General features: G+C 46.1%; 1 protein-coding gene and 1 long non-coding RNA gene across 3 annotated transcripts; both read right to left on the reverse strand.

The window, feature by feature from the left end:
• Window positions 1–1485: 1485 nt before the first annotated feature.
• Window positions 1486–8828, reverse strand: LOC116939853 (acidic leucine-rich nuclear phosphoprotein 32 family member D-like). Of its 2 annotated transcripts, none has more exons than XM_032948782.2 (7): window positions 8411–8828; window positions 3904–4053; window positions 3669–3791; window positions 3353–3530; window positions 2961–3088; window positions 2807–2849; window positions 1486–2704 (listed from the first exon to the last, which is right to left on the reverse strand). In XM_032948782.2, the coding sequence occupies exons 1-7, from the start codon at window positions 8462–8464 to the stop codon at window positions 2610–2612; spliced, it is 771 nt and encodes a 256-aa protein (XP_032804673.1). In that variant the 5' UTR covers window positions 8465–8828; the 3' UTR covers window positions 1486–2609. The 2 variants fall into 2 exon arrangements, with proteins under 2 accessions (XP_032804673.1, XP_032804664.1); XM_032948773.2 differs by having other exon boundaries at window positions 2961–3091; window positions 8411–8823.
• Window positions 8829–12141: 3313 nt separating this feature from the next.
• On the reverse strand, window positions 12142–13164 carry LOC142924445 (uncharacterized). The gene is made up of 2 exons (XR_012941666.1): window positions 12601–13164; window positions 12142–12354 (listed from the first exon to the last, which is right to left on the reverse strand). It is a non-coding gene; the product is annotated as an uncharacterized LOC142924445 (long non-coding RNA).
• Window positions 13165–13194: the final 30 nt, after the last annotated feature.

Raw genomic sequence — 13194 nt, forward strand, 5'->3', positions numbered from 1 at the left:
AGGAAACTGCCCAGCAGGTGGGTGTCTTACATCACGGCGTTCCGAGAACCAGATATTCAGGCCTTGCATTCCTACACGGTGCACCAACAATCACAGCAAAGTGTTGCACTCGTTTATCACCACACCCTACATCTCATGGTCACAGGTGATAGATTAAGGCAGTCCCAATTCCTCCAGATAACCTTGGTATCATGCGTTAACAAAGTCAATCACCATAATCAAATGTTTTGGGGGCAAAACATTCTTGGCATATACACATGGAGTCCCAAGCTTTCAGAATCCAACGACATTTTGAAAAAACAAAAGAATCCAATAACAATGTCTATTGCATATGACAATTAACTTCCCAAGCCACTGCTTTCATGCGTAACTTTCCAATTGCCAACGTTGTAATGCACCAATTTGGCCATACACCAAGTAAATGTTCGCCTACATCGTACCTCACTTCCCAATTTGTCTTAACAGTAAAATGATACCTGCATCTCGTCGTGGAAGCGGATGTCAGTCTGACCGTCAGTTACGTTGAAAATATGCTGCGGCCAAACGGTAGACGAAAGCTTAAAAATCAAGATTGGTTACCCACTTGCCTGTCCCGTAACGACGATGCAAATAGCCTCATGGTGCCCAGGTGAATAAGCAACGCCCAAAGGAGCCAGGCCACAAGCATGTCATGGTAAAGCAATACCTGCACACCACCCTTTATAGTCAAAGACTTCAAATCTTCAGCTCACGCACTGCTGATCTCATATTGGCAGTCTCCACGGCAGCAGAGCATTTTAATGTATGAATTCCCCCCCCCCCCTGCGATAACTGCGTGCTTTTTGCAGCCCCACGTGGCAACGTCCTTTGGGGTAAATTAAAACGTTGGGAAATGCAGACGTTAAAATGAGCCAATTATAGCCTATCAGAACCTACGCCGCATCCTCGGTGCTTTCTTTGTGATAATCCGAGTTTGCGGATTAGTTTGTGCACGTAAAAATCGGAATATGGTGGATAAATTCATATCACCAAAAACACACGAGTGCATGCCTGAAACTGATGTTGCTTTCCATTCTTTGTCACTGCGATGCACAAGTCGAGGGGAACAGTATTTGCTCACTAGTGTGTGAACCATATCCTTGTGAATGTGATATGGTAAACTTTGAACATCCTGGTTGAAGCTATTAATTGCCAAGGCCAGCCAGTCTAAATTGTGATTCTGCTTACATAACACCATCTTTTAAGGTCCACCTAGTGGTGGGTTGAAGAATTAACCTCCAGTGCAAATTAATGAAATGGGCACCATTACATTAAAATTGCAGATGCATTAATGCTTTTTACTTCACAAGATTAGACTTTTTCTGACTCAGCTTTGTGGGAACAATTTAGTGTTTAAGCATTTTACAATATAGGATGTCAAACACATTTGAGTAGCACACAGAAACGTCGAGGGATGCAATGAACTCGAAGTATCAATGTCACAGGCAGAAAAACAAGCGTGCGTAATAAAATCCCTGAATGTTTTACTGCACATCTTTATCACAAGTCACCTCACACAGAAGCAATATTGAATTATGTAGTTCATGGTAACACGAAGCTTATCCCCCATTTTATTTTTAAACAAAAGTCCCCCATCGCGAATACCACTTTTGTTATATAAAATTTATTGAAATTAGTATGACAGTGGAAAGTCAACAACCCATTCAATCTCAAAAAGGAAAAAAACGTACTCGGATTAAAATAAAACCGGTCATTCAGTTCTTCAGCACAACACCGTTCACAGCCACACTCGGTACAGACAGTGATAAGCACACCTGCAGTGCAGACGTACTGAGGGAAGTGGGGAGGGAATAACACAGGCGGAGCAAACCTACATTTAATCACAAAAAGCTACACTTAACCTATCCTCCTATCCTATCATTCCATTTGCTTGGTATAAAACTGCCAATATTTACTATCCCCTATTTCAATGACTGCTGCTGTGATGACACCGAAACCCTAATCCATCAGTCTGTCCAAGTCGTATGTACAGAAAGAGGCTCTTGACGAGGACTGCTACCTGAAAAGCGAGGAACAATCAAATTTGGCAAAAATGGGACAAGGAAGACAACCTAAATGCTTCCACAAATAATGTCACTGGAGACAGGGCACGCAAGGATGGCAGGTGGGTGGAGATGGATGGGCTCCCTGCAAAATGAAAATCTGGGTCGGGTGGGGGGGCTTTGGTCATTACGGTTACTGTCATCTGGCTATTTACATCGTTATCACCCTTACATACAGAGTATAAAAGCCTGTAACACGTCAAGGCAACGTCTAACACTGTCGACCAATCACAACTCATCAGACCAGGGCGGCACAGCATAACGACACTACTTCTGTTGCTCCAGAAGCCAACACAATTTGTCTTTATTAAATACTTTAAGAAACAGTCAAAACACCGAGCAAAGGAGAAATCACGGAAAAAAAAACTAAGGCCGCATAAAAATAACTCACATTTTTTTTCCTTTTTTGCTTCAGAATTGTTTTCTCTCAAAGCAACAGTGTCGCACTTTCCAATTGGCCAAGCCCTGTTCTCGGTTGTGATTGGCTGAGCCGGTTTATTTTAAATTTGTTAATTCTCTTAATTATCTTCACTCGTCATCTTCTCCATCTTCACCATCTTCTTCATCTCCCTCATCATCAACGTCACGCTTCCGTTTTTGTCCCTTACTGCTTCCATCTTCTTCTGCAAAGAGAAAAAATTATTAAGACACGACTCCATAAATAACCAAGAGTAATATTTAATTTACAGTCCTAATCTTTGATGTTAAATTATGAAGTAACATACCCTCTTCCTCGTCTTCATCATCCTCATCTTCTTCGTCATCATCCTGAAAAAAAATTGACATTGTTTTGTAAATCAGTGCGCTTTACTAAAATATACCTACTCACTTGAAAATAAATGAAAATTATCCAAGAGTCAATTGAACCGGTACGCTTACCTCATCTTCACTATTCTCGGCCTCTTCTCCATCTTCTTCATCTTCATCCTCCTCATCCTCTACTCCAACCTCTTCCTCATCAAACTCCTCATCCTCCTCCTCTCCATCCTCAACATCCTCTCCATCCTCTTCTGAAAGAGAAATCACGTATTCTACTTACACATCTCAAATCTAGATAAATATAGCAAAGTGGTCTAAAAATCAAGAGATTAAAAAAATATCAATGTCGTCTGAACCGTCTGCTGTGTCTCAACACAATGTAGGTCATGAACCAACAGTTTTTATTGTGAACATGTGATTTGGTTTTCTCAAGTCCAAAAAAGATTTAATCAAGTTGGGGCTTGTCATTTACGAAATACATTTTTACAGCTTGCCATCTTCGGATAGCTTACCTTCATCATCCTCACCATCAATGTCACCATCGGAGTCTGGAGCCTCCTGGTCATCGCGGTCAAACCCGTCCAGGTACGTCAGCTGGGGCAGCAGTTTGAAAATACTGTCACGGTAGTCGTTCAGGTTTGTGACGTCGCAGTTGAAGAGGTCCAGGCTCTTGAGGCTCGCTAACTTTTTCTGTGGAAAGAACAAGTGTTTATAATTGCACAGCTGCTTGCAAGCGAACATTCACACAATATGCACACCAATTTTACTTCGTATGACAAATGATAAAACTGGTCAATTATGCAATTTCAAGAACACTTGAATTATTACCAGGGGCTCCAGGGTGCTGATGTCTTTAATCTTGTTGCCACTGAGGTTGAGGTAGGTCAGGTTTGGGGTTTTCTCAGCCAGAACGTCAAGGCCATTGGAAATCCGGTTGTCGCTTAGCTCAAGCTGTAATAGAGACAACACATGACTCAACGGTTTCTCAACTCCAATTCCTAATACACACATCCGCAACAAGCAAGCTATTTTAGATTGCATACGCTTTGTTACTTGTACGTACCCTTTTAAGCTTGGCGAGCTTGGGAAGGTAGGCCACCGAGATGAGACCGACGTTGATCATACTGAGGAATTCAAGCTCTCCAAATTCCCCCGTCAGCCCTTCGATCTTGCCGTCATTTGACCGACAGTTGTCGAGCACAAGCTCTTTAACCTGAAAAAAAAACAGAAATATCCCATAAAAAATGTCACGTTAATACCTTTGGTTAAAGTGCAAGCCCCTCCCCCCACCCCCTCAGAAAAATCACTCACGCACTTAAAAACTCTCCATTTTACCCGAATGACATCTGTGAAAGTGCGCTTTGTAGCGCATCGGATTCCTCCCGACGTAACACATTCCGATTCTGAAATGCTCTCTGCACCCAGCCCACACACCCATGCCAGCCTGGGGCCATTCCCGTCAACAAGCTCTCAGGGCACCATGGCACTGACTATTTTTTGACCTACTACGTGACTTTACCGAATAGAACCAAAGAGTATGGATCCTTGCAGTCACGAAAGCTTCAAATCTAGAATGGCACCGACTATTGGTGGGCAATGGTCTCTTTCTCTGTGCCAGCCCCACACCAACAGTGCCACCAATGGTCACGGCAGCATCAAATGTGGGGTTAAGGGCTGGCAGAATTAATGTGGCAAGCTTATAATTGTGTTGCTGCTCAAATTGGCCATTGCAACACAGAGTGTTTGCTTGCGGTACGAAAGGAACAACTTTGACTTATCAAAGTCGGCGGTGACAGAACACAAAAAAAATCGAAGTCGTAACGAATTTTTTTTTTACCGAACTTGCGTTTTATATTACTATTTGCCGGCGTCTATCGTTAAACGTGTTACTTACCACGTAACAAACCAAAAAAAATGTCCACGTAATTTCATACTGGGTTGGTCTTTGATAACCGTGCCGTCAAAAACTATGTTGTGTTTGGTAAGCCGTAATTTACGTAACAGAGTTATGTAAGTGTAGTGGGCAGGCCATGGGCGATTACCCGATCAGGTTATTCGCGCAACAAACGTGAGCGTTTGGTTACACGCGTGTACAAAGGTGGTCGTTTCTGTGCAAATATAAAAAAAATTCGGGTTAAAAAAATGTTAATTGTTGTGCCACAGTTTTAAAAGCCCCCCCCCCCCAGAGGGGGGGTCGAGAGAGAGAGAGCGGGAAGCGACGCCGCTCGCCATTTTGCGAGTTTTTCAAACGCGGCCACGCGCATGCGCAGACGGGCGGGGAGGGGGAAGACTCAGCGCCGTCCATCACGGACGGCGCGCGCCACTGCGCACGCGCGGAGGCCGAACCCTCGTTACCCCCCCCCCCTTTCAAACCCCTCACCACCCCCACTCAACATGAGGCAGCAGTCGCGCATGCAGCACCGTGCGCGCGCGCACTTTTCGCACTCATTCAAATGGAGCCGCCCCCCTCCCCCCCCAAAACCCCTTCCCACCACCTCACACAACATGGAGGTAACACGCGGTGACGGCTATCAAACCACGGCGAGTCGTTAACCTTAACCCAACGTGGCTTACCGCGGCGTGCGCACAAATAAGCGCCATTAGATGCCCCCCCCCCCACACACGTTTACACAACACGTGGCGAGGGCCGCGAACACGCGGAATATTACCACGAAGCGAACCCTTCACCTTACCCAACGTGGCTACCGCGCCGTAAGCGCCACGTGGTTACCCCATCCCCATCCAATATGGTTGGTTGGCGTGTGGTTTTTTTGTTGTGCAAATATAACATTTTTTTTTATTATATTCATCCCGAAGAGTCCGGGGCGGGTTAGATTAAGAGCTTTGTAAGAGTTGGGGGTGGGGAGTTTGTAGTGGCTGGTGGTGGGGGGAAGCGTAGCATCGGATGGGGTAGGCGATGAGCGAGAAGGGACTGACTGACGGGAGGGGTTGAAGTGTTTGGGGTGGTGAGGGGGGGAGGTGGTGAGGAGGGGGAGGGGTGGATGGTGGTGAGGAGGGGGAGGGAGGGGGTGGTGAGGAGGGGTGGGTGGTGGTGAGGAGGGGTGGGTGGGGGTGGTGAGGAGAGGTGGGGGGTGGTGGTGAGGAGGGGGAGGGAGGGGGGTGGTGAGGAGGGGTGGGTGGGGGGTGGTGAGGAGGGGTGGTGGTGAGGAGGGGGATGGGTGGTGAGGGGGAGGGGTGGGTGGTGAGCAGGGGGAGGGGTGGTGAGCAGGGGGAGGGGTGGGGGGTGGTGAGCAGGGGGAGGGGTGGGGAGTGGTGAGCAGGGGGAGGGGTGGGGAGTGGTGAGCAGGGGGAGGGGTGGGTGGTGAGGACGGGGAGGGGTGGGTGGTGAGGAGGGGGAGGGGTGGGTGGTGAGGAGGGGGAGGGGTGGGTGGTGAGGAGGGGTGGGTGGTGAGGAGGGGTGGGTGGTGAGGAGGGGGGGAGGGGTGGGTGGTGAGGAGGGGTGGGTGGTGAGGAGGGGGAGGGGTGGGTGGTGAGGAGGGGGGAGGGGTGGTGGTGGGAGAGGCTTGGAGCGCGCAGCTCTCTCGCCGCCGCCATTCGCGCGCCTCGCGGCCCCCCCAGCCTCCGTGCCCCCCCCTCCCTCCCCTCGCAGTCCGGGCAGCTGATTTTTTAACGCGGGCGGGTCGAGCTCTCGACGGCCATTTGTAGCTCGGCGTTCGTTACGTTTAATAATTTTCATCTCGCGTGGCGGGGGTTCTTTTTGACGGTCGATCTTTTTTTTGTTTGTTTTGCGCTTTCGTCGAACACAATAAGCGGGGGCTGTGTTGGCCGGGGGAGGCGTTGCTGCTGCGGTGGTGTGAGGGAGGCGATAAGTGTGTGTGTGGCACATAAAAAAAAAAACACTCGCTCCGGGCGGATTAAACGAAATCCGACTCGCAGCTATTAATTATTACGCTCACCGTTTAATACCGATAACGTGAATATTTATGGATGGAAGAATCGGCGGCGGTGGTGAGGGGGGGGGTTGGTAGAGAGAGAGTCGCGTTCGAGACAAAATGGCGTTCGCTTTGCTCGTCCCGTGTCGGCGCTCTCACGACGCCGCCGACGACGACAGAGAAAGACAGAGAGAAAGGAGCTGAGACAGAGAAAGGAGCTGAGAGACAGAGAGAAAGAAGGAGCTGAGAGGGATCGGAGCCCTGTAGTGTGTTTGGGGGGGGGGGGGAGTCGTAGCCGCACGCTTCCAACACAACCCTCGCCCGCCGCCGCGCTCTCTTATCCTCACGCGAATCGACCGCCGCAAAGCGCCACGAAAATTAACACGAGTATCGTCTTAATATTAATAACCCTCCACCCCCCCCTCCCTCCTCGTGAAATGCGAGAATATACGCGCACTACAACTTAAAAGTAAATGTTTCGAACATTCACCACGTCCCGAGTGTTTAAAAAGGAGGCGGTGGGCGAACCATCGAACGTCGTTTTTTTTTAAAGAGAAGACGCCACGCGTGTCCGTGTACTGTAATTGACTGCGCGGGGGTTTGTCTTCTTTTAAGAGTTGACGCTTTTTAAGATTTGTTTTCATGGGGATAGGGTAGGGGAGGGTCGGCGCAAAAAAAAACTTTAACGAGCTCTTTGGCTTTTGTTACGATAGTTATATTGTAATAAGCCGTCGTTCTGTTAGGTAATTATACGTGCACGCGCCGCGGCGTACACGGATTCCGTTTTCGCCATCAAAGTTTTGTTCCAAAATAGTGGAACGATTTTCACGAGACGCAGCCGAGGCGCAACAAGGTTCTCGGTTAATAAAAATGCACATACATAAAACGATGTTCGTCTAACAAGAATGTCATTACGTTAAATGGGGGCAACTCGATAAAATAAAGAAATTGCGCCAAATGGCTCCCCCCCCCCCACGCGCGCATGGCGGACTCAACTACACACTGCCTCGCAACCACACACACACTTTAAAAGCCACACTTTAGTCACATCGCACAATAACAGCGGGGCCCGTAACAGCCGTAAATAGCAAACATAATTGGTCGATAACATATTTTAAACATGCCAAACAAAATACGACAAAACATTTTTTTATATTTCTACACGAAACCACTCCACCCCTTAAGTCGATTTCCACCCTAACCCATTTCATCCGGATGTATTTTTTTTCTTCCAGAATTACACTATTTGTGTATTCTAGAACCACCACTACTGTATTATGCTGTATTCCACATGCCGCCCGACAGCGTTGCTTTTAAAATGACGAGTGGTTGGCCTTTCGCTCATTCTCTTTCGCCCTCTATCTCTTCAACAGCCCTCTTACTCTACAGTTTTCTGTATTTACTGCTACATTTTGTGTGTATATGTGCACGTGTATATACTCTTTCCATTATGTCCGCCTTCGTTTATTCTGTCCCCTCCCATGCTGCTTGCTCGGCCCGGGTGGTCGGGCCATGTGGCCCCGGCAGTCCGGGGGCAAGACAGCGTGCATTTTACTACTACTACTGCTGTTGTTGTTGCTGCTCTACAACAGTTTACTGTAAATAACCACACACCACCACCCCACTACTGCCCCCCCACCACCACCACCAAAAAAAATAACCAAACAATAATCTTACTTGTGCTGGGGTCCTGTTGCGCAGTTCCAGGTGTACTCTCTTCTTCATGTCCATCTCGACAGGAGACGCACGAGGTGTGTGTTAAAAGGGAAGGGGGGGGGAGCAAAAAAAAGCAGCGAGAGCGGCTAAGGTGGAGGGGGGACCCCGAGACGTCGAAACGGAAAAGAAAAAAAACAATTTAAAGATAGTAACGCTTTTAAAAATAAGAGCCGGTATTTAGGAATACGGGAGCGGCGGCGGAGAGAGAGAGACGAGCGGAGCGGTTCCTCGTTGAAATTTGCTGCTCCTGCTTAATATTGTTGTGCGCGCTGAGCCGAAGTCTCGGAACACGCAACTAACAATGTCGGCCGAATTCCCAGCTCGGCGCGAAAAGAGCGGCTGCCCGCCTTGTGCCGGGGCTGATGGGGGATGTTACTTCTTATGGCTGCTCCACGGGGCCCCCTACTGGCAAGCTGCTGCGTGCGGCCAGTGACCAGAACCCCTTGGTGTGGGGATGGTGGTTAGAAGTGGTAGTGTGTGTGCTTGGGTGGTTGAGGCTGATAGTGGATGGAAGTGTGTGTGTGTGGTTGGTGGTGTGGTTGTTGGTGGTTCGTGGAGGATAGTGGTTTAGAAGTGGTGGTGGTGGTGGTGAAAGTGATTGGACGTGTGGCAGTGTTGGGGGCGGGGGGGGGGAAGTGACACTGACGGTGGGGTCATTGATAGTGTTGTTGGAGGGTGGAGGATAGTAGTGGTTATAAATGATTGTGATGGGGATGACAGTGGTTGAAATGATTGGGTGGCCCTTCCTAATTTTTGTTACAGCTTTTCAACAGTCATACATGTCCCGTGCAGCTCATTGATCATATATACATTTATGGTATAAATATAGTTATTACACATATAGTACATATAGCAGTAGATTGGTATTCGCTGGTAAGGAAAATACAATCCACAGTACATACCATATTTGTCACGCTAAACACGTGGGTTTAACACAGCACATGAATAATAATAGTTAATCGTACATCAGGTGTCATCGAAGGCAGTGCAGCAAAATCAGTACCTAGAAGCTCCCGCATTCTCCCCGCTTTCATCCCGTACTGACCATCGTGGCTAAACATAGTCAAATAACACATGCAACCTGCACGGCGTTTGGTGGCTTTCATCCAGCAGTAGATTGACACGCGGCTGCACATGGTACGAACCGCACAGTACACACACATGGTGATGCGGGTTATATCACTGCTGCATAGGTCACTCGGCACACGTGCGGGCAACCCAACCCAGGATCGGTTCAAATATCTATCGCTTTTGAATAATGTTCAGCACATACTTTCAATTAACGTGGAAAGACTAATTCACGGGCACATGGATAAAGTATGCACTCCGGCGCATACACGTAGTTAACTGATGCTGTGTGCTCCAAGCACGTGGATCGACACATGGATTAGCAGTATACACGCATTAACTGTACAGTATATATAGACTTACCTGTTCTTTCTCATATAAATAAATATATGTGTTCATCGGCTTATTCGCTTGACAGACCACTATTACCCAGCAGCATTTGTTTTAGCAGACTACAGTACTTGCATATAGAAAACTAATGTGCACGCACGTCCACATTTCTAGGAATAGACTTAGGAGCTGCAACGAATGTATATATAAATACAGAAGAATATGCCCATGCGGAGTTACACGCGGCGGCGCAAGGCATACGCAAACTATGCAAAAGTTTAGGGGCTCCAAGTAACTCAAGTGACCCTCAATTCATGTACAAATCTAAACGCACCAAATATCTGCTCGAATTCAGATCCTAATATAACACGCAAATGACCAAAATAACTCGGTCATGTTTCTAATCTCTAGTCTTCTCATCTGTTCTTATGTATAACTTATCTTTTGTCTATCATCTCACTTGGAGTCTATACATTTAAATGGAGTGCCCCCAAACATTGTCCGTTCAAAGCACTCAATGGGCCGGCACCACCACTGCTACACACGTGGAAATGGTGCACTCCACGTGGGCAGAGGAGCACACGTGCGTGCGAACTGAGAAAATAGTGACTGCTGTGTGATGCATGTTGTTTGTGTTGTGTTTTTGTGATGTGCTTATGACATGTGTACATATGTGTATGTTCTGTACCTGTATGTTAAGCATGGTACGTCTGTTGTGTGCCGTGTAACTATCTTGTATGGTGTGTATGTACTGTCTTGTGTAATGTTCTTTGTTTAATGTGTGTTGTATGTATTATTTGTAGTGTGCGTGTCGTATGTCCTGTGTGTAGTATATGTGTTGTGTGTTTTGTTTGTTGTGTTTTCTGTGAAGCACGTGAGCGGGATGTATTGTGTGTAGTGTACGTATCGTGCATGCATTCTATATTGTTTGTATTCTGCAATGTATCTTGTAGTGTTCAGTGTGTGCCCGTTGTGTAGTGTGTGCGCTGGATTTCTTGTATTGTGTGCATGTATTGTATGTGTATATATTGCCTGTGTATGTGTATTGTGTAGTGTGTGCATGTATTGTGTAGAACTGTATCGTGTGTATGTATTGTGTCGTGTCTACATTGTGTCGTGTGTGTATATGTATTGTGTATGTGTGGTGTGTATGTATTGTGTGTATGTATTGTGCTGTGTGTATGTATTGTGTAGTGTGTATGTATTTTGTGGTGTGTATGTATGGTGTATATATTGTGTCGTGTGTATGTATTGTGTAGTGTGTATGTATTGTGTCGTGTGTATGTATTGTGTGGTGTGTATGTATTGTGTGGTGTGTATGTATTGTGTCGTGTGTATGTATTGTGTGGTGTGTATGTGTGGTGTGTATGTATTGTGTCGTGTGTATGTGTGGTGTGTATGTATTGTGTTGTGTATGTATTGTGTCGTGTGTATGTTTTGTGTATGTATTGTGTGGTGTGTATGCATTGTGTGGTGTGTATATATTGTGTCGTGTGTATGTGTGGTGTGTATGTATTGTGTCGTGTGTATGTGTGGTGTGTATGCATTGTGTGGTGTGTATATATTGTGTCGTGTGTATGTTTTGTGTATGTATTGTGTCGTGTGTATTTATTGTGTCGTGTATGTTTTGTGTGTATGTATTGTGTGTATGTTTTGTGTAGTGTGTATGTATTGTGTGTTGTGTGTGTATTGTGTCGTGTGTATGTATTGTGTGTTGTGTATGTATTGTGTCGCGTGTATGCATTGTGTATGTATTGTGTCGTGTGTATGTTTGTGTATGTATTGTGTAGTGTATATGTATTGTGTGGTATGTATGTATTGTGTCGTGTGTATGTATTGTGTCGTGTGTATGTATTGTATGTATTGTGTGTTGTGTATATATTGTGTGATATGTATGTATTGTGTAGTGTGTATGTATTGCGTGTATGTATTGTGTCGTGTGTATCTATTGTGTGGTGTGTATGTATTGTGTGTTGTGTATGTATTGTGTGTATGTATTGTGTCGTGTGTATCTATTGTGTCGTGTGTATGTATTGTGTGTTGTGTATGTATTGTGTGTATGTTTTGTGTGTATGTATTGTGTAGTGTGTATGTATTGTATGTTGTGTATGTATTGTGTCGTGTGTATGTTTTGTGTATGTATTGTGTGGTGTGTATGGTGTCATGTGTTGTGTATGTATTGTGTGTATGTATTGTGTATGTATTGTGTCGTGTGTATGTGTTGTGTATATATTGTGGGATATGTATTATTGTGTAGTGTGTATGTATTGTGTGTATGTATTGTGTCGTGTGTATGTATTGTGTCGTGTGTATGTTTTGTGTATGTATTGTGTCGTGTGTATGTTTTGTGTATTGTGTCGTGTGTATGTTTTGTGTATGTATTGTGTGTATGTTTTGTGTATGTATTGTGTGTATGTATTGTGTGATATATATGGTGTCGTGTGTGCTGCGCTATCCGCGCATCACCACGCAAGGCTGCGCTCGCTGCTGTGTCCGTGGGTCGTGATCTGATGATGAATGACGGAAGCAGATAAATTACAAACGACAAATTACAAAAGGAATGCACACACGGAACGCTGCTTTATACACCACTATGCATAACGGTGCGTATGCTGCGTGTATATCACGAATGTTTAAAAAAAAAAACATGCACGTGAGATCAGTGCAAGCGTTGCACATGGCATTGCATTATTATTATATTTACACATCAAGGGCACAACTGGCAGAAGGTAATTTATCAACGGGCGTTTTACCTGGTTATGTTACACAAGCGTATGCAAGAATTAAAATCCGTGTGGAATATTGCACGCGATTGTATGCGGCGTTGTCTCTGTGTACAGAGCGTCCAGGGGTATCCGTCTCTATCTTTAATAAATATAGCAGAGTTGCCTACAGCTTCTGAGAAGACAAAACGAATGTTGACGAAAACAGCGGTGACGTCAGGCCGTAACTCGTGCAATTTAAATTCCCACGATTTGGGTTGGTGGGTGGCCTCGCTCACTCGTGTGTATTTTAATGATGGAATAACGTGTTTTTAATCAGAAGTCGCTAATGACACTAATTTATTCATAATGTCCACCAGCTACGCTCAGAGAGCACAGTGAGATTTGAACGGCCCCGTGTGGTGGCGGTGCGCGCGCCTGTGAGGCAGCCTCGCGGAGGTTCGGATTGGTGGATCACCCGAGGATGGGTAGTGCTGAATCCCCGGTTCAAATAAGATCCCATGACGATGATTATTATGTTGATGCGCTTGAGAAAATCCTGCTGAACAATGTGAATAATCTTGTTTTAATGGGGGGGACTACACATTGAGAGAGAGGAGGGGGGGGGGGGGTGGCGCGTCGCCC

Source organism: Petromyzon marinus, chromosome 1, assembly GCF_048934315.1.
Source record: "Petromyzon marinus isolate PM22_M1 ecotype Great Lakes invasive population chromosome 1, UKy_Petmar_22M1.pri1.0, whole genome shotgun sequence".
Taxonomy (NCBI): domain Eukaryota; kingdom Metazoa; phylum Chordata; class Hyperoartia; order Petromyzontiformes; family Petromyzontidae; genus Petromyzon; species Petromyzon marinus.

Excerpts from the sequence above, each read along its gene's own strand:
- LOC116939853 (XM_032948773.2), bottom strand. The coding sequence starts at position 8,464 with ATGGACATGAAGAAGAGAGTACACCTGGAACTGCGCAACAGGACCCCA. Across the intron at positions 4,054-8,410 it reads GCAACAGGACCCCAGCACAA|GTTAAAGAGCTTGTGCTCGA; the intron begins GTAAGATTATTG and ends TTTTTTTTTCAG. Across the intron at positions 3,792-3,903 it reads AGCTCGCCAAGCTTAAAAGG|CTTGAGCTAAGCGACAACCG; the intron begins GTACGTACAAGT and ends TCTCTATTACAG.